The sequence below is a fragment of the Dermacentor albipictus genome, chromosome 5 (genome assembly GCF_038994185.2).
Source record: "Dermacentor albipictus isolate Rhodes 1998 colony chromosome 5, USDA_Dalb.pri_finalv2, whole genome shotgun sequence".
Taxonomy (NCBI): Eukaryota; Metazoa; Arthropoda; class Arachnida; order Ixodida; family Ixodidae; genus Dermacentor; species Dermacentor albipictus.
This window is the reverse complement of record NC_091825.1, coordinates 122,860,121-122,886,641: the sequence shown is the minus strand read 5'-3', so window position 1 is coordinate 122,886,641 and position 26,521 is coordinate 122,860,121. Positions and strand designations below refer to the sequence as shown.

At 51.5% G+C, this 26,521-nt stretch overlaps 1 protein-coding gene across 2 annotated transcripts in view; it reads left to right on the top strand.

Moving 5' to 3' along the window:
* Positions 1 to 26,521, top strand: part of LOC135911635 (nucleolar and coiled-body phosphoprotein 1-like) — a 179,982-nt gene that overhangs the window by 124,466 nt on the left and 28,995 nt on the right. The window contains exon 1 of one of the 2 annotated variants that reach the window (XM_065443977.2): positions 1,586 to 2,682. The exons of the other annotated variant lie outside the window; for it this stretch is intronic. Coding sequence (XP_065300049.1) covers positions 2,677 to 2,682 — 6 coding nt within the window. The 5' untranslated portion in view covers positions 1,586 to 2,676. Of the gene's footprint in view, positions 1 to 1,585; positions 2,683 to 26,521 lie in introns of those variants that run through there. 2 annotated transcript variants of the gene reach the window in all.

Genomic DNA, 26,521 nt, shown 5'->3' with positions numbered 1-26,521 from the left:
AATGTCTTTATCAGGCTGATACAGATTGTGTAGATATTCCATCTTAACCCTTGCAGCTATTCTTCTCAATCCAGTAGTTCACTCAATAAGCAGCAGCAGAGCGAACTATAGCGCTATACTAATAATTTGCCTGGTTAAGACGGCATCTGCAAAAGAGGACGTTAAAAGGCGTCATAGAGAATGCTATCGAAGCTATGATGAATTAGGCGAAAGCGAAATCTGAGCACTAATTAGGTCACTTAGTTCAGCTTTTTGTTCGGCCATTCCTGACATTGTTATCCTAATGCCTTAAACTACGATAGCGACGTTGTTTTCAGCAATTAGTCGCTGCTTAATTGCGAGCCCCAGCTGTCACTTGTCAGAACGTTGAAAACGCCATCCGTGATGATGACTCAAAACAAGGTTAACCAATGACATAGTTTAGGTTGGCGTTACCCGCATCATGAGAAGGGGATGGTCACTACTCCGGTCCAGTATTGGGACATAATATACAAGGCCAGCTCTGCCGAAAGAACACCGCGCAGAAGGAGGTAAGGTCAGCGATGCTTCGGCATCTGAGGTGCATATCCGAGTGTACATGTTTAGACTGACAATGCTGCGTGCTACTCCTGGATTGTGCATGCGGTTTAAGTTATTCGGGCTAGGTTCTTTTCCTTTTCTGCTAGTGTCAAGCTTTCCTAAGTCTTGCCGAGAGCTCAAACGCGGGAAAATCCGTCACCTGAGACCAGCTAAACTCGTTTAGGCATCGCATACTGTTCCAGTGCAAGAAACGGATTATGTATGTACCATAAATGTCATCAACTGTCCAGGTGGCTAATCGAAAGGCTTCTTTTTCGCAGACGCTTCTGCGATAATATAGCCGCGCGAATGCGCGAATTCCCTTACTGGTGCTTCTTCACTCCGATTTCGCAAATCTGACGACTCCAGCAAGCCCGTAAACGCACGCGTTGGTAGTGGCGAGATAGTGCGCTGGAACCTGTTGAGGTAGAAACTCTCGCGTAGCAGGATCGCCAGGAATCACCAGACCTCTCGCGTTTGTAGTATAGTAAGGCATCGCCAAGCCTTATTTCTTCGTCATGACGTCTTTAACATGACTATACTTCCGTTCAAAGAAATGACAGCGAATGAAAACATGGACAACGAAACAGGAACCCCGGGATTCTCAACACGGCCGACGGACGATGCGCAGAGAGAGCCACAAAAGCCGGCAGCAGCAGCAGCAGGAGCTCCTCGGCATCCCACCGTCTCCACCTCCTCCTCCCCCCGTTCCTTTCCCTCGCCCTTCGCCTATCAATAATAATAATCGCGGCCGAGAATGCTCCTGCAACCGGCGGCCAGCCGGCAATACGGGGGAGGCCACAACAGGTATACACAGGGGAATGGCGCGGCTGCCGCCGCCTTCGCCAACTGCTGGGGAAAAGGAGTCGAGGAGGATGGAAGCGGAGGGGGAGGGGGGGAGCACCGAGCGAGTCCCGCCGTCGCTGATGCTGCCCGGCCTGGAAATCAGGCAGCCAGAGGCAAAGCAAAGCATGCAGTCGAGAAACACGGCAGCAGCGGCGGCAAGCAGCAGCAGCAGCAGGCAAGCAGGCAGCCAGGTAGGCAGATAGGTAGGCTGACGTGGACCTCCTCTCTCACGTCACGTGACGTCACGTGGTGACGCTTCACCCTCGCTTAACTCCGGGGAGAAGGGCGAGCCACCGCCACCACGGCAAGCAGGCAGGCAGGGTGACTTGGGGGTACGGGTCGACGTGAAAGCTGCTTGCATTGCTGCCGTCGCTGCCGCTGGCTCTGCTCGCCCGCCTGGCTCCTCGTGCCTCTCGAGCTGCCGTTCCACTCCGGGGCCGGCAGGCGCCTCTCTGGCCCCCTCCGCGCGACGCCAGTCAACGGCGGACTCCGGCTATCCCTCCGCGCGGAGTCAAGAAGACGAAAAGACTGGGTGTCACGGGCGGAAAGAGAAGCGGAGTGGCGGAACGCCGCTTCCAGCGTTGACCTGTCGCCGACGTGTCAGCGGCGTGTCCGCCTGCGTCTCTTCAGTCTCCTCCAGTCTCGGAGCTCAGAAGGTTCCTCTTGGACGCTCGAAGAGTTTGCACCGCTCGTCTTTCGCAAGTGGAGATAGAAAAGGAGCCCGACGACACTTCGAAGACACCATTAAGCAAGTTTGGGTTGCGTGGCCTCATCATGGTCTTCGTCTCTGCTGCAAGGTGCCTGTGATCAGTGACACCGAGGTACCGAACGCGAGCGCGAAGGTAACCCGCATCAATTCACCTGTACCGAGAGAGACATCGGAGTCCAGCTGCAGGACCTGGCCGGTGCCGTGCGCAAACCAGGATTAAAGAAGGACTGCATCATTAATCCACTCGTCTGACAGCTGAACCACCAAGGCACCACAAGCCGAAGGAATTTGCTATTCCCGTTAAAGTGCCTGGTCTTGATCATGAAACAAAGTGTTTGCGTGCGTGTTCTCCATGCCGACTGCGTTTAAGGAGGAACCGGCTTCTTGATTGGATACGTGCTGTGATTCCGTTGGTTACTGCTCTGCACAACGTGTTGGTCTACTGTTTTTTTATTTTTCTTTCTTGGGCGGATACGCAAGCATTCATCATTTGCTGACTTATTTGCTTCGTGCGATGGGCGTAGCACGTTGGAGTATTCAGCGGTCGCCGCGAAGCTCTCGACATGCCGGTGAGTTTGCCATTGATAATTTGGTCTGTTCAAAGCTTCTTCGAAAGACGGTCGGTCTTTCCGGGCAGATCGATAGGTGTTGAATTTGAGTGAAGTTTTTAAACGTTGCAACGGGCGCAGAACAGAGTTCTCGGCCCGCACACTGATGCCAGCGCTTCGACAACGGGTGTTGTTTCCCAAACGACAATTGGGATAGCCGAAACGTTGGTACCAGAACCATGGTCTCATCCGCAACCTTGTGTTCTTTTGTTTTGTTTATTCCCTGCCTTCTGCTTATTTCTACTTCGCATTCACGTTGATGAAGCGTCGCTGCACGTCGGTTGGCAAGGACGCGCGTGCGCGCATTCTTCAGAGTGAAACAGAATTTTTGGGTCCAAGAAATAGCTTGATGTGGCACGAATTAAGGCGGCAGACCTCAGGAAATGTATTTAAGATCAACGTGTTTCAAGGGCTAACATTAGCGCCCAACCAACAATCTATCCACAGTACTCATGTTTTGAAGCGCAACAGCTGAACTGTGCTGATGAGCTCCCTAAACTCATCGCCGCTTTGACCATTGCCTCATTTTCATATTCTTATATTCACGATGTTGTACTCGCCTTTAAACATTTCTGCAGAATGTTGGGCTTCTGTGAAACCTCGCGTTTAGCGTTTCGCTGTGTACATTTGCCGAGCTCTGTAAGAAAATTGCGCTGTGCTCTGGAATACTATCCCATGCGATGTCTTATGGTTGTTTGTCTGCGACATGCTTTCGACCGGCAGCACATTGACACAGCTACACCGATATTGGCTTTTCGAGCGCCAGATTTGCAAATCACGCACCCAGAGATAAGAAGAAACAAACGGAATGTGCAATTCGTGGTTAACGTTTGGCGCTATGCCATTTAGGAAGGCGGGAAGGAGAAATTACATATTGCCAGCGCGCAGGAGGAGGAAAGAAAGAGCGAAGGCAGGGATGGTAAACCGAAATGCGTCTTGTTAGCTACCCGATTTTGGGGACGGGAAAGCGGGTATAGCAAGCTGACATATAGAGAGTAAGTGCAGGGGTGGGGGGGGGGGGGGGCAGGAAAGACGCGGTGAGCTCGCGCACGTACGCGGAGGGTATGAGCAACTAAAAGACGTCCACGCAAGCCAGTCGCCCTCAAGAAAGACACAATTGCTTTTACAGTTTTGTGAGCCGACGGGAGGTGGCGGACGGTCTTCAAGTAGCACTTGCACGGACAGCGGCCGATCGTCCAGTCGTCGCAATGCGATAGATAATTTTGCTTTTCCGACTGAAATCGATGACAGTGGCACAAAAAATGTTCAATGTTCTCTCCGCCGCAGCAGGCCTCGCACGCAGAGCTGTCGGTTGTTCCAATCTAAGTAAGTGTACGCCTTCGTGAAAGCCACTTCCAACCACAGCCCGCATAGCAGCGATGCCTGGCATAGAAGCGATGTCGGTGAAGCCCGGGTGGAGGTCGGAGTTGGAGCGAAGGGTTGCTAGCGCGCAGAAATTTAAAGAACGCACGGGGCTACTCTGGGCAGTTGCTGGAACATAAATGTGAAACTTCAGTGTTGTGTCGTTTGCAAGCCTATGTGCCTGTGTTCTGCGTTCGAGCGGTGGTGTGACCAGTGTCACTTGGTAGACAGGAAATGCACGGATGTATTGTTAGTGCGCGCAAACGCGCAAAGTTGACAAATTAAAAAGAAAGGAACATGATAATCCGAAATTCTGCACAATATATATTCCAACTTCATGATGTCGATAGCGTGACAGTAAAAAAACAGTTGTCTTTTGCGTGGACCTTGCGGATGTAAGGCTCCACAACTGAATGATCGATGAATTAAGCTCTTACTAATTGCTGGCGGTAAATCAGGTTAAAGTTTTTATTTGGCGCCCAGCGTTACCTCCCCTTGTTTGCTAGTAATCTAAAACCTATTCAGGAAGAATGAGCCTCGTCTAGGCTGTATACGATTCAAAGACGCCACCTTAGTTAGTGCCACCTGCCTCCATACCCATCTCTCTCGATCTTTCCCGCAGAACATTACAGCATGCTTCTTGTACAATTAAAATACAACTGGTTTCTTGTGAGTGTTCGAGCCTGACCACACACCTAATGAAGCTCAACGGCATTCCCCACCTCGAAGAAAGCAAACGATGCGAGCTTTGCGCCGCATTTTCCGATGCACTGCCGTTTATTTGACAGTTCCGTTTCCTGGCTAGATTAATGAAATAACCCAGATTGCAAGCAAACTGTACGTATATACTGACAGGACGCATCGCGTGTTCGTGGGCAATTCCTTCTGCGACGAAGTCATGTCTCTTTGCGCCGACTCACACAACTGCGGCTGTTTGACGGGACATACACTCTTTTTCGCATCTTCTCGATGGGGTTATGTTATCTTCACTGCATGTACAATTCTGTTAAGTCGGTCTGCTACGCAACACGTCTTGGTGGTAGGTAACCTTTCAAGCTCCCGTTCCATCGCATCCACGATAATCCGACCAATCGTGCATTCAGATTCGTGCTTGATTCCGGCTCCCATACGCTCCTGACCATCGACCGTGTCTCCTTCCGGCTCCTTCAATGGAACGCTCGCGCGGACAACACTTCGCGTATCCGCAACGACGAGAAACTCGCGATAGACGCGAGGCGTGTCTCGCGTGTAACGCGGCACGATTCGGAACGCTGCGTGCACACCTGCGGCAATTTCGTCCCACGTGCAAAAAAAAAACGACGCACGGGATTTTCGTACGAAGAGAGAGAGAAAGAGAGAGAGCAAGGGCAGAGCACGGAGGACAGAACAGCGCGCGGCGCAGTATAGTAGTAGATAGTATAGCGCAGTATATAGTAGCCGTCGTCCCGCGCCACACTGAGCTATAGGTGACACACACGTCGGCGCACAAACGGGACAAAAGCGCGTTTCTCTGGGGCCAACGAACACGTTAAACGCTTGACAACACAAAAGAGACAAACAAGGCTTAGCAGGGAGCAAACGGTTGAGCGCTGGTTAAGAGGACGGGGTGAAGGGGGGGGGGGGTTGCAGTGGGGCGACGTGAGTAGTGCGTGCACGTGCTGTTGCGGGGCTCCCGGGCACGTCTGCAGGAATACGAAATGAGGGTCCGGGAAAAATGAAGGGGGGGGGGGGGGGACGGAAGGTCGTGCGCGCGCTGGTTTGTGTGCGCCGCGTGAAGACCGTTCTCTCCCGAAACGACGACGCGGCGAACGCCGCACGAACGGCGACAGGAGACTTGCTGCTGCGTTTCCTGGGCACTTGTCCGCGGGTTGTTTTCTTCGCGCGTGCGTGAGTGCGCCGCCGCAACCGCGCGTCTGTTTCTTTCTTTCTCTGTTTTTACTTTCCGGAGCGCGCGGTACGGCCGCTTGTGAGAGCACGTGCAAATATATACGTCCTCTGCTCTTCGTGGCGTGTTTGTACGTGCCCCGTTCTCGGTGCACGCGACGTGACGAATGCGCGCCGAGTCAACGGGTCGGCGAGTCGGCAGGTTTCGGAGTTCTCTCGCGCACGGGCGAGCCCGCGTGTTTTATTTAACGCGCCGTTGCGTGGAGAACTGGGTACACGATCAGCAGGCCCGAGGTTATGCACCGGCTGCCTGCTTGAAGCACCCGACATGTCGTGCCCTGTGGCGGCGACTCGGGAAAATCGTGTCTGGCTCTCTCTTTAGTGATTGGCTGACTCGAGCCCTAGCCGTCGTTGCACTGTACCTAACTTCCGAGAACGTCGAAACAAAAGCAACGGGGTGCAAGGCGTTCCCCGTGTTTCCCTCACCTTTTCTCGTTTCCAATTCGCGTCAGTACGTATCCGGTAGATCGCGAGCGACAGGCCGACCAAACAAGTCTTGTTGAGCTGTATCCGTATTCTATGCGTCCGCAAGCTCGTCGCTTCTCGTCTCCGTTGCGTACACTCGCGCTTCGCTCTCGGAGGCCAATGAAATTGATCGTTGCGGGAAGTCGTCCGTTGTCCGACGAAGACGTGCGTTCGCGACTAACAAACACTTTTTTTAACTCCGTGCCGAAATTCTAATGAAATGGGCGGTTGCTGCAACGCCAAACAACGCGGCGTGCCGGCTGAAGACCCTTCCCGTATAAACACACAGTGTTGCTCTTTCCCGCTTGCCAAGCATGCACACAGGTAGCGAGTAAAGACCGTTGATCTTCGCAATGGCTTCCGGCTTGGCACGGCCGCTGTTCTCCTTCCTGTACCATTCGTCGAGGTTTCTGTGTTTGCTTACGCAAGCTATTCGAAAGCTATGATGAAGAGAGAGAGAGAGAGGAAGGTGGGAAGGGGGAGGGGGGGAGCTAGACGACAGAGAGAGAGAGAGAGTGGGGAGGGAGGGGGGGGGGAGCTAGACGACTTCGTGGTACTACCAGGTCCCGCATACGGTCCTTGTGCGCGAGCAGTGTATACGTCGGCGACCCGAGCGTAGACTCGTAAACACTGGGTTTAACCCGTGCCTGCGCGTGAGAGCAAATGGGTGTTTGAAGACGATAAAGAAAGAAGAGGGGCGGCAGGGCAAAAAGGGAGAACTTACCGAGTCTGGCGGCTGAGCCGGCGGCACGTGAGAATATGCCGCGGAGCACATTCTTGCGTGCACCGCATGGGCGGTGCGCCGTTGCCGGGCTGGGGGCGGCCGACGCCTTTTCTCAAGCAGTGCGCGGGGCGCGTAAGAAACAAGAAAAAGAGGTAAAAAGAAAGATCAGGAGAAGAAAAGAAGACGAGAGACCTTCCTGCATTCGAAATCGGCCTCACGAATGGAGCATAGGGTGTGCAGTTTTCGTGTTCGGTGGAGTTGGCGCGGCGCCCTTTTTTTTTTTTTTTCCCCGCGCTTATCAACAGGGTTCCGAAACGATACGGCGCGAAGGCAAGGAGTTCACGATTTCGCGGCGAGTCGCGCATAGCGCGGGCACGCATCCCGCCCACCTGTCAACTGATACGCAGCGAAGGCAGCGACAGCGACGATAACAGCAAGAGCTCGGCACTATATATACGGCTCCGATGTGAGGTTCAGTCCTTCACGTACGGGATCACATAGAGGGCGTGCCGAAACAGCGCGAACTGAAGTGCGTGTGTAGTCTGTGTGAGTCCTCGGGTTTTCTTTCCGCATTCTTTCTATTGCCTCCTCGCCCAAGAACGGGCAGCTGTTGCGTCCTCTCCGGTGGAAATTTACATCGTGGAGACAGGGTATGTGCGCAAGGACGCGGGGGTTTCCAAGCGATGGGTTCCGCGACAACGATAGAGACGATACACGACGCACTGAGAAAAGCACGTCGCACATCCGCTTGTCATTTCGGCCGCACGCGAAATTTAATTGGGGGCATGAAAGTGTCTCTCCTCACTAGATGAGAGACACATTTGGGAGATAGGTGCACACAATGGCAAGGATAAGGCCACAATTTAGGCACTGTGCATGCATATAGGCATTCGGTTTAGCATCGCGTGCATCTGCTGTGCGCTGCGCAGCGTAGATGAACCGGTGGTTTACTAGTGCAACTAAACGGCAGCAGACAGAAGCGAAAAGAATTCGAGACGTGGAGGGGATTACGTGGGTTGATGATAAATTTTCAGGTAAACCAACGTCATTTCGTTGACACCGGAAATAGGCAATCATAAGTCTCCAAGCAAATTAGGTCCTTTGTCATTCAGTGGACCAAAAGACATGATGCACATAGGTACGTTGTATGTATGTATGTATGTATGTATGTATGTATGTATGTATGTATGTATGTATGTATGTATGTATGTATGTATGTATGTATGTATGTATGTATGTATGTATGTATGTATGTATGTATGTATGTATGTATGTATGTATGTATGTATGTATGTATGTATGTATGTATGTATGTATGTATTAGGAAACATAGATGGTTGCTGGCTCGATGGAACATGGCTGTCACTGTGCGTTTGAGTACGAGACATAGAAAGAATGCTCGGAGGACGATCGCCTAACTTCAACGTATGTCTGTATTATGTATGTATGTGTGCTTGTGTGTGCGGGCCCGCTTGTCTCGGTCGCTGCCCGTTATCAAATATGCGGCACTAGAGCTATGCCAGTTGGGCGTTGGCGGAGCGGAAGTGCGTCGAACAATATATTCGCGCGGCATATAGATTGGAGTGCCTAATGGCGCGACGCATAACGCGTGCAAACCGCATACCGCACGTCACAGGCTCCGTCAAACAAAAGCGTGCAAAGAGCAAACGCGATCGAGAGGAACTGCATGGGCAACGTGAATAATGGCGGGGTAAACACGGTCGACCTTAAATCCGGTTCACAACGGCTCGAGGGGGGCTTGTTGACTCTATAGGGGCACCCACGTGGTTTGTGCGCGTGTGTGCATATGAAGGAAAATGTATGGTGGAGAGGGTGAGGGTACAGGGTGTGTGCTGGGGAGAGGGTAGTTGGGTGACGGGAGGGGTCAGGCCTCGTCTTTCGAGATGCGAAGGAGCTTTATGGCTTGCGGACACTTTCGCCGCCATCGTCCTCGACGTCACGCGAGCACTGACCGGCGCGCCGGGATGTACTTTACAACCCTTCACCGTCGAAACGAGATTGGATACGAAGAGGGGGGACGGTTCAGGGGCACACCCTGGCAAATGCACGTTCGCGTCGGACGAGTTCGTCCGGAGAAAGCTTTCGGCGAACGCGGCGACGAGCGCGGGGGGAGGCCCTGACGTGTGCGCCAGGCTTTTTACGATCCTGCGCAGAACACACAGTCGTTAACGTTGCGCGCAATAATTGACTGAGAGCGCTGGGAAAGTAAGTGCTCTTCTCATATAGGGACAGTGCCGCAGGACGCCCTCCTATACTCAGCTGCGGCTGGCTCCGCGCGAGTCGTTTTAAGGCCCCTCTCCACCCAGTACCTCCTCTTTATGTCCGGGCTGTGATGGCGGCTTGAGAGCCGTAGGCACAGATGGGACGTTTTGACCCGAGCAGGAGAAAGAGAGAGAGAGATGGAGAGGGAAGCTGCATGCTTTTAGCGCCGCACCTCAGACGCTACGGCGTTCTGCAACTGATCAAGGGAACGCGGGTTCGAACCCTTTCGCGGCAGTGACACTCCGATCAAGGCCTAATGCAGATATATCTGCGTATTTAGACCGGTGAAAGTTACAGCTGCTCCGACTGCGGTTGACGCAAGACCCAACGCTGCCCTTTGCATGCATGTTAACGTTTGGAGAAACGAAAATGGCGACGTTGGCCTGAACAGCTAAAGCAACTTTCTCGCTTACAGCCGCAAACTTTGCGTCAAAAACGACCACCTCTTTCTTTTCTTTTGTGTTTCAACCCAATCTCTTACGCACGTACTGGGAGCACCCGAGAATATATGCGTCGCGTTTAAGCACGGACTGACCTGGTTTAATTTGTACGAAGTGCCCGAGACGGCGGAGCACACACACTTGTTGTTTGCTTCAAATACGACTGGGAACGGCAGGCATTGGCCTCTTCGTTGGCGCCAATCGGTAACAGGCCGTTGAGTGAAGAAGCGTTGCTGGACCCTTTGCAGGACATCATACCTACCAAACGAGACATCGGGGTTCTCTTAGAATTTTTAGCCAAGAGAGCTCTAGACTCAAGGCTGCGAACGGGCCCTTCGGACACCAACTTGCATATAATCGCATCCCACAACCTGTACTCACCAACACTCTTTATACACCTCTTTTTCTCCTCTTTGCCTTCGCTCTGAGCTCAGCGCTTTCTATAGATGACTGTTTAACTCGGGACGACTTCTGATTTTTCTCAAGGAAATTCTCCTCTCTTTCTCTCGGTGTAGAAGCTTTGTCTAATTTCCTCAATGGCACGGAAACACTGACGACACTGTTGAACAAATCGAGCAGAAATGAATGTATTTGTGCTAATTGCCGGCGATGTTCTACTGCCCGTGTGATTGTTCTTAGGAATGAAGCGATGCGCGCGCACCGTTGCCGTTACGAGCATCGCATGCAGATAACGTCGTACAAGCGAGGCAAACAGATGAGTAGGAAGTGGTGCTTGGCGTACGCATCGCGGGCTTTTAGGCTTGCGTTCCACGAGCGAAGTCAAGGTCGTTTTACGGCGTTCCACGCAGGGACGCAGCGCTGCATGTGAATTCACGCCGGTCGTGTTAAATGGAGCAGGCAGGCGCTAACGACTAGCGCATGGCTGCCGCTGCCTCGCCTGGTTGCGATCTAAACGACCCATCGTGGTCCGCCGCTTCCTTCCGCGTTTTGCCGGCCTTTGCTGCAGAGCGAAACTGGTTACGAGGGGCCTTGCTGCGCGCAGCGATCCGAGGAAAATTCATTTGCGTGCGCGCACGCCCGTCATTAGAGGATACATAAATCGCGCGCGCGCGCAAACTTGAACTGTCGAGAACAGAAATGGGTCAGCGAAATAGGGAACGAACGTGGCATCGTTTGCGCCTGAGCTGTCTGGCAAAAGAAGAACTGTACACTGCAAATTGAAGTGCAATAAAGTTGCGATTGGGATGACGACGATGATTGGGGGGTGATAGGGTGGCAGAGACGCGAACTTCGTTAAACGCCCGAGACAAACGTTCGTCTACAGTCTATCACCAATGATGAGGCTATAATATGCTCTATTGCTCGAACACGCTTCTATATATACACCCCGCAGTGTAGCCCCGTGGCTGCGTTCTGCTAGCTAGCGCGAGGTCGTGCGTTCGTTTCCCGGTCACGGCGGCCGCATCTTTTCGATGGCAGTGAAATGTGGGAAAAAAAAAAAAGAAATACGTTCGTGTACTTGGACTATATGGGTGTACGTTTAACTCCGTGTGGCCAAAATTAATCTGAACTCGTCCAATAACGCGTCTCTCATAGCCACGAAGTTGGTTTTGGACGTCAAGACCCACGACTCAGCCTCCACGAATGAATAAAAAGATATCCGCCTCCATTCCACACTGTGAAAGTGGACAAACAGCGAAGCTGTTGCCGAGGTCTGACAAGCACCACGACCACTTGTGACATTACGTCACGCGCTCTAGCTCGCGTGCCGAAGTGCAGCACACATGCTCATTCCTCCAAAAGCCCTGCGGCAAGCGCAAGTGCCTTATGAACGAATTCATTTTTTTTTTCAAAGTAAATTGCGTCGAGAGAAATCGTAACGGCTTACGCTCAAGCTGCAGACATGATAGCTTCGGACTTTAATTCGAAGATCAGAGAATAACGGCGTCGTCACCTGACTCTATCACACGATGACCTAATCTGTCGACGTTATCGCGTTAAACGTGACGTCACGCGATGACGTCTTCGTCAAGAGATGATGTCGCCTGACGACGTCATTACGTGTGCCCCTTGGAGAAACAGCACACTGTGTACTTCCTGCTTCTTTGCACTGCCTCCGGAATCGACCCACGCTTTTTGTGTGAGCATAAATGCTAACGCTGGCACGAAAAAATCCCGACCAACTAGAGGCTAACGGCTTCGCCGTAAAACACGCTCCCGGAATAGTGAAAGATTCACTCCTACCGTCAGAGGGTGCTTCGTTTAAGACCATAAACAAAAAAAAAGAAAAAAAAACCGCGAGCGATAGACGAGTGTTGAGGCAGCCCCGAAGTTTCTGCAGCCTATAGCTAGTCGTGACGTCACAGATTCCGACAGCGTCTACCCGGGTCTGGTTCTTAGTTAAACGCCAAACAATGAACTGCATTGCAGTTTAAAGGAGCAAAATCCTGAACCACACCAAGCTTCGAGAACCTTTGCTGCATCAAAATGGCCGAAATACCAATGAATGCATTATAATTTGTGACATTACTCAGACGTTCCGGGTCATCTAATTCAAAAAAAAAGAAAAAAAGAAGAGAAAGTATGGGAAGTATGGTCATCATTTCTCCCGCTAGTAGTCAACGTTTTCTTGCGATATAACTGCATATAGCGTTCTGAAAGTTTTGAAGCAATGCTGACCTTACTTAAACTAATTTGGCATAGTGCTGCTCGTTAGTGTTCTTCTAAGCATCTGCTACATAAGACGAACCGTACCAGGTTACACAGAAAGCAATGAAGCGCACTTCATGAAGTTGAACGTGTGTACTTGAATGTTAAGATCCGACGTTCCAGGAGGTGGCTGGCTTGGAAATTTTTGCATTCGCTTGCCCATTTCTCATTTTGCTGCTCATGCCTGTTTCCTAATAATGTTTGTTAGCGCAATGTTAATTAGGTGTGTGCATAGGTGGCACAGCAATTTAAACATCGCGATGATATTTAATGACACGCAACCCGTTCCTCGTTTCAACTATATATGGCAGGGAATCTTAGAAGCAACGCCGGACGGCGTTGCACATTACACGCGTTAGCGTGGCTTCTCATGCGGGATGTGACGTCCGAAGTACTGTAAACGAGATGTATGTCCTTCGTTGACGGTCATTATTCCCCGTAGCGACGGACGTATATGTCGCGTGCTGTCGCTTATCAAGGAAAGATGCATAAACTAGAGGTTAAGCTCTTGTCTGCTAACACCACGCCTCATGTAAGGAAAAGTCTATTTGCGCAAGGTCAGGATGACGTGACGCTACGCATTTTGTTTTGCAATCTGGAAGACATGCTACTTAGACTGATGGTAATGAGTAAGGACGTCCCGTCAAAAAAGCTTCAAACGTTTCTGTATTCACTCACGCGGTCTCCAGGCAGGGGTATATACGCTCGAACCGGCTTTTCATCATCTTTTTTGCCCCCTCCGTAGGGCGCCAGCCGTTGCTGAAGTCCGCACTTCATGAACGTTAGAGACGTTAACCGAGTGGTTAGCAAGCGACCGGCGCTGTAACCACAGTAGCTCGAATGATACGTCTCTTCTGCGAAACTGTAGGCTAAGCGGGCGGCACTGCTTGTGTTGCGAAAGGCGGGAGCGACTTGGATCGGAGAGCGTCGGAAGATCTCATCTGTGCTATCGACATCTCATCCCTCAAAACGCTCTGTGTTTCATCTTTCATTCGAGCAATCCCAAACTAACTGAAGGCGAGGCATATAGTTATTTAGTCAGGCCCTCACCTTCGCATAAAGAGTTGACTATTTCCCTCTATACATCTCTCTCTCTATCTCTCTCTCTTGCACAAGTCTGGCAATGTCTACGACGACTTCGGCCTCGACTGTATGCCGGGATGCGATCTCCGACGTCGCGTTTGAGCAGACGTGACGGATAGGATCGAAAAAAGAAAAAAAAATAGCCAGTTATGGCAAAGGACCCCCGCGGAAACCAACCACTGCAGCAAACGAACGAGGCTGTCTATATACGCGTAGACGATTGCAAAACATCGGAAGCACACTATGGCGACGTTGAGTGCACCGCGGTGAGATGTACCCCTGGGAATGGAAGTTGGCTGTGGCAGGCGAATTCAGAAAGGCCTGATGAAGAGAAGGTTTGGAAAAAATAAATAAATAAACGAGCACGATGAATGTTCGACCTGACACGATGGCGGCGGCGCGCCGCGTAATTGCGACTCGATCCATATCGATCTTGCGAGTGAAAGCGAGTGAGATTGCAGCGGTGGTCTATAGGTTGCGGCAAGCAGCGTTTTTTTTTTTTTTTTTTCGGCGATTCGTTTTCAGAGCGCTGTTCTCTCAAATGCCCCATGTCTCATTTCCGTTGCTTTCGTTTCCTTTTTTTTTCTTTTCTTTCGTTTCAGTCTCGATGTTATCTCAAGCAATTCGCATGTCGAGAGCACGCTGTGTACTTTACAGGCGCACAGGGGCACAGCCGCGTGTCATGCAGGTAGGTAGGTATACGTGACATAGATCGTTGGCGAAAATATCGTGTACCCCAACCCGCCGGATGTCTGCAGCTTGCGTCGTCGTTCCTCGACCCCGGTGGTATATAAGTGCCGTCTCCTTACGAAGCTCCGGCACTCCAATCACGTCCCACGCTTCGAAGCGACGCGTCTCTTGTCATTCGACGAGCGAGAACAACTCGGCATACATGCACTTCGGCCGTTCTCGCTAGATCGCGGCGCGAGCATTCGCGGGTGGTTGTTTACGTGCTCGAGAAACAGACCTGGGGCCCACGTTTATCTGACAGGTTGGAACTGTACTGCACTTACCTGTTCAACACAACCCAACCCTGTGTTGTTGTCGACCCCCTCTCTCTTCTTTTTTTGCCCGCGATGAAAGGAGACGGAAGAAAAGGACGCGACTCGTTTTTAGTGGCCTGTGCGCTGATATAATACTGGCTTCGAGATGCTTGCGGGACCTGTTTGAGCAAGGGGATATACAAATAAGCGCGGCATGCATAGTGATGGTGCTCGTAAATTATTTTGAAAAAGGTTTCTTCCGTCACATAGACGCGTACATAAATTATACGCAAGAGGCAGAAAGGAAGGTTTGGGGCAGGCTCCGCGAAACCGGTGCTATATTACACGCTGGCGGATAGCGAAGGCGACAGGAAAAAAAGGAGATAGTCTCTTGATAGGCGCCCATCGGGTCACGGCAGCAGTTACCGACAAAAAAAAAAAAAGAAGAACGCAGTTTATCATTATCCAACTCCCAGCTCGAACCATTGGGTGGTGCACCGTTTGGGCAACCACGTGGATAACATCGATGTTGAACCAAGTGAACCACCAAATCAACGCGTCTTTATCGCGGCCGCCGGGTGTGTACGGACCAGCGTTTAAGCGAACGCTGTACCATTGCGCTGTCGGTTACAGTGTATCGCTTCCATCATTCTGCGCCGAAGCATTAACAACTTAAAACTTCGCGTTTCTTCCCGTCAGCTCTTCTCGTGAATGTCAGTTGACCCGCACTGACCTGCGCCCGCCAGCGTGTATACAGTGTATACTTACATCTCCGAAAGCGCCTGCTCGTGCAGAGTGCCAATGTCACGTGAACATATACTTATAACATCGCGCAGTGCGCTCTCTGTCACCAAGTCACAAAAATGTATCACTCAATCCGGCATCTATTGTGTGGAGTCTTGACAAGACGTGTGGCAGTGCCCACACAGGTAATAGTCATGCGCGTTGTTCATTCTTCTCCTCCTTTCCTTCCTTCCTTTTCTGTCATCTCTCGTTATTATTAGTTATTCTCTGGTTAACCTGCCTGCTGACTGCTTTTCCTTTATATGTCCTCCACTCTACCTCGACCGCACCCTCGCCGCTTTCATATATATGCGCGCTAAGCACGCATTCAACGCGGAAAAGGTCACGAGCGTGATTTCAACTCGGCGTCAGCGCTTGTATAAAGCGAAAGAAGAAAGACAAAACTGAGACAGGAGAACTCTGGAGCTCGAGGGACGAAAACACGCAGCGCACGCACACACGTAGAGAAAGAGGGAGTCCCATAGCGTAAACAGGCAGTAGGGGCGACGAGATGACTCCAGAAGAGCTCGGCAGAAGAAGAAAGAAAGCTCCAGGAAGCCGCGAGGGCTGACTGTGCAGCCAGCACGCACTGTCAGTGGCCGCAGCTTCGATTTCGCGAGTCGGGAGAGTGATGGATTCCTGCCGGCATCCGCTGCTCCGAGACTCCTCGGCAGGAGGCGACGGCGCAGATTCTCATCCGGGCACGCAGACAGCACAGCTAGCTATAGCTATAGCTAGCTGTGGGCTCTCGCGCGTATGTAGCCGCAGGGCTGGCAGAGCAGCAGGAAGTGGCTTCGCCCCCCCCCCTCCCTCCCCCTTTCGCCCAGCTTGCTTGGCTCGGCTTGGACCGACCGCGTGCGGCCGGACGATGGTTTGCGTGCAGGCGCGCGTGCATGTATGTGCGCCATTCACGAGAAGCCGCCGCGCCGCCATGGCACGCAGGCCTCGGCACGCAACGGCGACTACGGTCTGCAGTCGCGTCAGGTTCGGCTCCGCTCGTATAATATGCGGCTGGGGCGTGTACGCGAGCACGCGCCAGGAGAACTGTGTAGAGACGCTTAGCGCGGGCGGCTCACGACACATCGCGTATTCCGCGGACGTTCGTTTGCAAGCGCACGCGCTCGCCGTGGCATGTATGTGTGCGTGTGTGTGTATATATATGCATACGAGCCAGCGCGTGAACCAGGAAGGATATCGCTGGAATGAAAACGAAGCCATACGCGGTGCGGCCGGTGCATCGTGAGATGTGCCCCAACCCGATTCTTCTTTCATTCTTTGTTTCTCTTTCCTTGTTCTTTTTTTTTCGTAGCGCACGCGTTATAGCTATAGGGCACATACGGCCGCTCGAAAGACTCGTGCTGTGCATGTGCGAAAACTTTCTTCCTTCTTTTTTTCTTTTTTTTTATGAGGCTGAGTTCGATCGTGATCCCACCCGTCCCCATCGCCCCATTCGGTGGGAACTCTTGCGGGAAACGCTCAGATTTGAGAAAGGAAAAGATAGAGAAGAAAGTAAGAAAAGCTGGGAAATAAGATCAAGACGGCCCCACTGGGGTATAAACTGCAGGGGAAATAGGCGCCGATTCAGGTCGCGTATCACTCACTGGTTGATGTCATCCATGCTGTTGCAAGCTGGCGCCAACGTGCTGCGATCTTCGCGTCTACTACAAGTTTTCCTAGGCGAATAACAAAAGGAAGAAAGAAAGAGACGTCGATACTAAGATGACATTTTTTGAGCCTAAGCGTACGTATTTCCTGAGCGTAGCCGTGCCTCTTGCACAACTTTCTAAGAAAACAAGAAAGGCGCCTTCACCCAATTGCCTCCCGTACCTTTGCTTTTCTTCGCACACAAACACATGTTCACCTATGTAACAACTACTCAACTGCCAGTTCTGAAACGAGAAAAATAAAGGAATAGAAAACGTTATTCGCTCGCCCCGCTCTGGAAAAGACAGATGTCAAGGCATGCTGGCCCCTCCGACGAAACGAGCAATTCCAGCGCGCCGCAAGTGGTCCACCTTATAGCCGTGTATATGAGTTTTTGTCGACGTCGCCTCTGCATGGGTTGCGCCATATGCGACGCCCCCCCCTCCCCCCCCCCCTTTCTGTCTCGATCGCTGCTGGCTTGTTTTGGATACGTTTGGGACATGGCTCGTCTTCGAACGCGGTAGAATCCCTGGGCGCCGCGGCCTGACACGCGAGAAGGGAAACGTGGGAGAACCGTTGGCCCGAAATGGATAGCACGGGGCTGAGCCGCGGATTGGGATCAGAGCGGTTGCACGCCGCTCCGCGAACATCTGTCGCTTCCGCCGAACTCTTGAGACAGCGACCGTTTGTCCTGGGTCACCTCCCGTATCCGCTGGAGCGTTCTTTTCCAAAACAGAAGAAAGGGAAGACACATAAGGCCAAAGAGCGCGTGAAACATAGCGAGTGTAAGCAGACAACCTGGACAGCAAACCGCGTGGCCTCACAAGAAGAACAGCTCGGTTGTGCTCGCGAGGCGCCGCCATGCATCCCCGCGGGACCAGTTTTCGATTATCCGTCAGAGCGCTCGAAGTGCTCGAGCACCGACTTCGTGGGGTATTTTTTTCGGTCTGATGGCCAGTGGCAAAACGCCACAAAATGAGTCGCTCCGTGTAGTAGTGTTGAGCTCAATGTTGGTTCATTTAGAGAGCAATAAAGCGGTCGTTTCAGGCATGGCGTGCTGAAGTTCAAGTCGCTGAAACAAGTCGTTGAAGTGAAGAGACGCAAGTAATATCGGGCTTGTTTCCCACGCCCATGTGTACATACAGCGATTCGCTGGGGCCGCTCTTGTGCAGCGAAGATTACCAAAAGTTGCCTAATCGATTCTATGCTGTTACGTTTCGCTATCGCTAAACCACGGGCTATTGCTATACGGTTGGCTAGCTCTGAGAACCGTGAGGAGTAGCTGTTCATATCAGTGACGTCGTGATGAGCTAGCTCGGGAGTGAGAAGGCGGTGTCGCTGCCAGTCCTATATTTTCGCGTACTTTCTGACCTTCCCAAGTTTCAGCTCGCGGCATGCTAGACTTTCTCCGTGGTATGAAAGTGGGTCGCCTACTAATCTGGGCTGGGCACGTTATTTCGTTTTCTTTAGTATATCTGTTTAAGCAATGGGAAAACCCGCAGTTTAAGAGTTTCAGTTGGCATCGAAAACGGCAATCTTTTGAATGGAACCAATGGTCTGACATAAAAGAAGAAAAGAAGCATAACAGTTTTTCTGCACACTGCGTCTTCGCAAATATTATGCCAGAGCCATCACGTACGAGCACGCCCAAACGCTCGAAGTAGTAGCTAGACGCATTAGCCACACTTCCTCCTCTACTCTAAATGGATGTTGGGGGCAAACGACAGCTGTTCAGGCGATTTAAAGCAGGAGCGCCGCGTCTGTTGTTGCCACTGGAAAAACGAAGGGGCGGCCAGTTCTTAAAACTTATAACCGCTGCATGCAATTTCAGTTATTCCCGCCCTTCTTGTTCTTTTCACCTACAGGTTAAACCGTTCGTACAGAGTAACGAGATACGTTTCTTCCAAGGCGCTGAGGTTAATCTGAGCGACAGGTGCCAGATAGGTGCGCCAAGTCTAGCGCTGCGTTACCGGGTTCTTTTGCTAATTTGCATTCGGCCACGATACGCAGCGGGCAAGGCGAAGCGAGCGCGCAGCCGTTGCGTCCGTATTCAACGGCCCTAACCGTTCCTGCAGTCCGTTGGCGCTTTATAACAGCGCTTCGTAAACGACGCGCACTAGCTCAACGGACACCAGCAACAGCTGTTGCACTTATAGGGCAAGAAAGCGCAGCAACGACCCGCAATTTTTCCGACCCGAATGTGGGAAGTTGAAAGCCACAAGAAGTCATACTGCATGCCGTATAGACGAACTACCGCAATATGCTCATATTTATCGACTCCGCTTTTCTCTTTTCTAAGGAGCTTTTCGTTTTTTACTTCAGCATGGAAAGCGCGGTTCTTGCGACGAAGACACTCTACGATTTCGCATTGCAGTGGTCTGCTTGGTATCAATAAAAAAACTGCACAGAGAACACGTTAAGCCCCTCGGCGTCCACGAAATTTACCATCCCACATAGAGTAACACTTACGAACAGCAGAAGCTCAGGACAATGCCAGTCATTTCCATACGCTTCAACGCGCCGTGCCTCTAGCTGCTGCCTTTCCCCTGCCGAATGGAAACGCAGTAAGAAGGAAAAAAAAAAGAAAAAGAAAGCCGCTATAGCGACTGCGTACATATTTCTTCGTGTTTACGACCGCGTAGACTGTATGCAAAGAGCCAGGAGGCTGACCCAGCTCGAAACAAAGCAGAATGCTGAAGGGGTGTCAAAGCGAGGCCGGCGCACACAGGACTCCAGGCCGACGAGGGCAACATAGAAATACTCTGTGCACAGCGGTATCGAGGCTCCCCATATGCGTCACGCGTCGTGGCTCTGCGCGGAGCACATCACAACGAGGGGGCGTTGTATGCGGGGCGGGAAGAGAGCGAAGGTGTCGCACATCAATGTCACAAGGACGTAAGAGGGTCGCCCGTCGGCTGCTCCGTGACTCGAGGCGTGTACATATACAATCGGCGCCATTAATTCCGTGCAGCATCGTGGAAGCCGGGGGGCGCGCGAAGCCTCGTCCGTCGCTGCGCGCGAAGATGTAGTTCCAAGTTGCAGCAGTAGCACCTTGTTGCTACACGTTGCCTATAGTTGTAGGTTGCGCGTTAACTCAGTCGGACAGCCTTTCCTGTGCTGTCCGTGTCTAAGCGTCTTGCTCTGCAAAACACGTACGTGTTTATTACGTAGGGACAAACTAGTACGCGGAGTGATACGCTGGTTCCCGTCCTGACCGCTTTCCGGACTGTTCGAGCAGCGCTGCAGCACCAACGTCCAGCGGCAGACTGCATCAAATTAGTTGAACGTGGCACCATAGGCAAAAGCAGCAGCAGCAGTAGACTTGCATATACTGTCTGGCCCACAGCCCCTGCAAGTCACAACAGCGGTGTGATGCCAGAAAGTACGGACTCTTTTTTATTACAAACCGGCGACCATGCCGTAGAAGTAAGTGCTTGACAGCCGGAGTCTCTCATTCGCATAGTTAACAATACTGCAACGAATGACATTTTGTTAAACACAACAGAAAAAAATTTTAATGGGCTTTTGGGAGTTGGAGAACACAATACTTTTAACGGTATTGAATCTACTGACCTCTACATATTATTCTACGACCAATATTAAATTCAACAAAACGGCTTCTTGAAGCTCCGCGTCATGAACTTGACTTGTTTGTTTCAATTAACTCTTCATTGAGCCCTCGGCACTAGGACGTACCCGCAGGGGCGTGTTTAGTACTTCCCTGAAGCTACAAAAAGTATCTGTGCGAATTTCTTTATTTTTTGCTTTTACTAATAGAGATAGTAAATGAGATGCAAAAGGAGGGGAGGTTAACCGGAATGTAAAATATATTCGAAACTCTCCATGGTGTCGATCGTTGAGCGAAGCTTCTTAATCTATTAAATGTCCCTAATAATCTTTTCATCTGATCTGATTGTTCAATTACTCATTTTTTCTCCAACTTATTCATTTTTCTACATTTTTGTTTCACCCGTGCATTTACTTATTTTTACTGCATTTCTTGCAACCGCCAGGTGGCGAGCCCGTTCCCCACTGGGTTTTCATGTCAATATGTCACGTTTGAGAATCATCATCGTCATAATCATCACAATAATAATGATCATCATCAACCGCGCGGTCAGTTGCTGTCGCGCTGTTTCAAATTTGCTGAATGCTACAGACTCGTAGCTCACGAATCCGCTGATGAGTCCGAGCGTTCCGGAACACAGTATAATGCATTGGCGTCAAATCAGGCTGGTCGCCGCCGCAATATACGAGGGAAAGCGTCCGCGTATCACGTGAGGGGTCTCCAGTGTTACGTTTCATCTGGAGATTTACAGCGGCTTACGTTGTGACATCAAGTGACATGTACTTGATGTGACAACGAGTTGTGACATCAAGTAAAGAGAAAGAAAGAAAGTGAATATGTATCATCCTCCTCATTCTCCGTCTTCTGTGGCATGCGAACACCAAAGGTTAAGCCGTCTCGAACGCGCTGGCGAAGAATGCTGCTCCGTCGTGGCACGAACCAACGTTTTGCACGGACCGTCCAAACACAGTGACTCGGCGCCAAGTTCTTCTTACCCACTTAAAATGTTGTACTTCCTGAAGGTAAGCACGACGAGGTTCTTATACACACCGGTCTGCGCGAGCGTCGACCTTGCTATAGAACAGCGCTCGGAGACCGCGGCGCTGTGGACCGCGCAGGCACCCGAAAGACCGCAGAGGGAAGCAAGCACGCACAAATCCAAGCCAATACCGCTATATAGATGAGCACTCGGGAGACACGGCAGGCGCATTCCTCACGTCAGCTCCCCTCTTGCTCGGGCATCAGGCCGCAATCAGGATGCTCCCTGCTCGCTGCCCTCCGCGCTCTTCTCCCCAGCTGCAATCGCTGCTCCTTTTTCGCGTGCCCCTTTCCGCTCGGCTTTTACGTACGCGCTCTGTAAAACCGTGCAATGCTATTGAAGCTACTGCGGACGCCAGCTGATTAAGAGAGCACAGTCTTCGGTGTTTCCGCAATGCATCATATATACACTGTATATGTGGACCCCGTACCTGAACATGAAAAAGGTAGAACACACACACGCACGCACACGCGCGCGCTTCCCACTTCACGCAATCAAGCATTTCTTTTTCAGCAGCTGTAGTGGACTGTCGCAGGCTTGCTCATTTCTTTATCTTTTGCCGCTTCCTGCTGTTTCTTAATCGCCCGCCCGGCAAAGGCTGTAAGCACGCAGCGATGCCTAACAGCAGGGGACATTTGCATTGTGTATACAGCGAAGGATCGCCCGAAAGAGATTAGAGAAAGCCAGACCCGTAAGAGCAATGGAAGTCAGTAGAGGTGGAACCACAATCTGCGATTGATAGTTTCCAAATCCGTGCGCCGTCGCGAAAGCTACGGGTCAGAAAGAGAGAGAGAGAGAAACAAAAGGGGAAAGGTAGGCAGGGTAACAAGGACGTTTCCGGTTGGTTGCCCTACACTTGGGAAGGGGAAACGGGAAGAATAGATGGAATGAGAGAGAAGAAAAATAATGAAGAGTCAGTCATTGAAAGAGTCAGTCGCAGAGGAATGTTCACTGTCACAAGCGCTCGTACAGCCCAGTAGCCTTCAAGAAGTGCCTACCTCATAGACCACAGGTTCGGGACTTCGGGATGTGAATGCGTTGCTGCCTGCTTCCCCTGCTTTACTTCGTTCGCGCTGTCCCCCCCCCCCCCCCCTCTCTGTCTCTCTGTTTCTCTTGCTTTTCACCACGTATAATAAGACAGCCAACCGAAACTACTTTTGGTTAACATCTACGCCATTAAACACATCCTTTCTCTCGCACTTAGAATGTGACTGGTTATATATACGAACACCTATATGACTGGTCAGGGAACATTTCTCTGCTAATGTATTCACATGGACTGCATATTTATTATATTTATTAGCTCTCATTTTCGTTGTCTAGTTTTCCTCTTTCCCTTCCCCAGGTGTATACGGGTGGCCAGCCGGAGAGGGTCATGGCAAACCTTCCTGCTTTTCCTTCTTCGTCCCTTTTTCTCTCGTTTCGGGACGAATGCAAAATTCCACAATTGATTGATTGACTGATTGATATATCGGCTTTCGTTCGTGATTAGCTGACACGATTTATTAACTGCACGTATTTAATCAGTCACATAAAAGACAGCCATAGGTGCGCCTCATCGCTTTGTTCTCGCGGCCGGGCGCAATCAAAACGCGTCCCCTTCCACCGCAGCAGCCGCACAAGCCCTACAGCCAGCAGGGCACGCCGATCGAAGTCTTCGACGCCCGCCGATGCACATAAAAAGCGCCTGCTCGTTCGTCCGGCTACTACCGAAACTAAGCCGCAGGCTTTTTCTCCGCGCATCGCCGGTAAAAGGCGGAGGCAGCAAGGGCATGGTTGCGTCAGCTGAACACGGGTACCTGCCACAGTAAGGACGCGCACAAATTCCGCGCCGCGATAGTCGCGCCGGGTTGATCGGAGAGATCGATAAGAGCGTTCGGCGGAGTGCATGCGTGGCCTGTGACAGGGCCGGAATGTTCTTCGCTGGCAGGAGTTGACTCGCATCGGCTGACTTCGGCGCGTATACGGCCCGCGCAAAGCGTAAAACGAAAGAGAGCGCAAAGGTTGCTTTCGTAAGAGGAGCCCATGTATCTTCAGAGCGCTGTCGACTGCACCGGCATAATTCACTCGCGAAACAAGGGGAAGGCCGCCTCATTAGCTGGGAAGACTTGGGTCAGGTACAGTTCTCTCAACCTACATGGACTGACAAGCACAGGGTTGCCGTAGAAAAACGACGACACAGATCAGCAATATTGTCGGTTCTTGCGTGCGCGTTTGCCGGCGCCTTTGCCCATCGCTCTTCTATTCCCAGAGCGAGATCCGCATGTGCCACAGAAGAGAAGAATGCTAGTAATAAACGCACGTGTGCTGGGTCTAAGTACTTAGGTGAACGCAGAAAAAGATTCCTCGAAGCGGAACTGGCGGGACTTGGTGGAATCCACACATGGAGATCAGTACGATCATGTGTTCACGTTCATTTGGGGTCTTTCTCTCCCCGATCCCCTTCTCTATGCAGAGTATCATGCAAGTGCCTACTTATAGGCCCTCAAAAATTTTCTGTATTGTGATAAAGGGCTCTCTCTCTCTCTAACACACACACACATGCACACACAGACACACACAGACACACAGACACACACACACATATATATATATATATATATATATATATATATATATATATATATATATATATATATATATATATATATATATATATAGCAGGCTATTCAGCGAACATTCAAGTGCTACGTGTCCTTACACTGGGACGACACTGTACCTAAAGCAAGCAGACAAATGCCCATAAGGTCTTTCTTGTTATAGATCGACGTAAGCACATCTGTCCCGAGGGTGGGCCTGACTCGAATCCCCTCCTGTCGTTTTTCAAGTGCCGCTCTTTGCTTCTGCTCGTTCGCCCACAATTGCGGCCAGATCAGATTTCAGAGCAGCGAAACGTAACCTTGCGATAAACATCGCCGTTAGCGCGTCGTCGTCATGCTGAGATCTATAATCGGAACCCATCAGCACGGTGCGACCTGCAGAAGACCCGGCGACACCGTCAAACAGTCGAGCGCTCGTACGGTGACGTACGGTAGCTGCCCACCGAGACACAATGCAAGCGTATACGGCAGTCGTCACCGACCAAGGAGGGAGGGCCGCGTGCCGTTTTTCCCTTTTCCCACATCCGCACCCCGCGACCCTCAGGACGACCTCGAGGGCCCGGAGGGTGTCGACAGCCGTCTTTCTTCAATGGTCCCAAACTCGGGGGCGACTCTTCGCACGAAGGAAGCGTGTGCACGCGGGAGACCTTTTTGATCCCCGCGGTGCATGCAATGTGCAACAGGCCTCGGGCGCATGCGGCTTGCTCGGCAGGTGGGGAGCTTCCCTGCCGTTGTGGGGCGCCCGGCACGGGAGGCCCGCGGCGTGGCAGATGTTCTCACCGCGCGCAAAGCGCGGACCGAGAGTGAAACGACTTATCTTTTGGGGACTTCCTCGATTCTGTGTTTCTTTTTTACGGCTATATTTGTTGCTATCTAAACACCCGGCGTCTGCACGAATGGCTTGGACTTTATTCTTTCTTTAGCGAATACTACACTTTTGTGTGTGTGTGTGTGTGTGTGTGTGTGTGTGTGTGTGTGTGTGTGTGTGTGTGTGTGTGTGTGTGTGTGTGTGTGTGTGTGTGTGTGTGTGTGTGTGTGTGTGTGTGTGTGTGTGTGTGTGTGTGTGTGTCGAACCTCCTCTTTCAAGAAACGTGACTCGTTCGGTTTCGTGTGCCTTCTGAAAGACGAGTGCACTTCGGGAGCTTCTCGGTGAATGAAGACAGGCCTAATATTTACGGTGCTTCCGCCTTTTGTGTGCGTATTGTGTTGTGCCTTGTACTGATGGACGTTTTCGTCAACGTTTCGAAGAGGTGTATCCCTGGGCTGGCACCGGGGCCTTTCATAGCTTTAGAAAGAACCCGACGATCGAAGAAGTCGCTTTTAGTGTCACCCTAGCAGTGGACGTTAACGACCATTATCCCTTGTCAACAAGGACATGCAGACGGTATAATTAGTCGCATGTAGATGACAGAGAGTTAACTACGCACCAATTAGTCGTCTTTTTGTACGGGACGTATGGGTGGACATCCCCCCAAAGTAGCTAAGAAAAACAACAAAAATGAAAAAATAAAGTTGCAGAATACTGTAAAAACAAGTCTATAACGTGCGCAATTTGCACTGTCATATTGCTCCCGATCTAGCATCGCGCTGTGTCTGTATTGGACGCAAACGTCTCCAACCCTCTGCGCACCACATCACTTCGCGGCAAGCGCGTCTTCAACGACATTCACTTGGCGCTCTCTCGTCGACTTGGGATGGCCGATATCATTCCCCACAGCCGGCGACAGCCTATACGCCATGGCTGCAACCAGGAGAGGGCTTTCATTAAGTGGGAGACGGCAAGGTCGCGCCCGCAAGAAGCTGGCCGTACCGAGGTTTCGCTTGCCGATGCAAAACACGTCTTTGGCAGCGGCCCAAGTTCGGGGCCGCTGTTCGCAGTCGATCTCGAAATCGATCCCTTCTCGGAGAAGCGCGCGGTTCAGCGTTTCCGGCCAGATTCCGGACGCAGGCGTTGCCTTCTCGAATGCGCTCGGGCGTGCATGATCATAGCGAGGGCAGCTGGCCGGGGAATGCGGAGGCGTGCCTGCCGGACGAGCGCTGAGCAGATACGGAGGGACCCCGTCGGGCGCCATGCAGTAGGTGAGGTGGCTCACTTATGTGGGCGGCCCCGCAAAAGAAAAGACACCAAGGAAAGAAAGACGCGCATGTAGAAATCTCCGTATAGTCTCGGCCTATAGCTGTGCTACCGCTTCGCTCGGCACGATTATCAAGA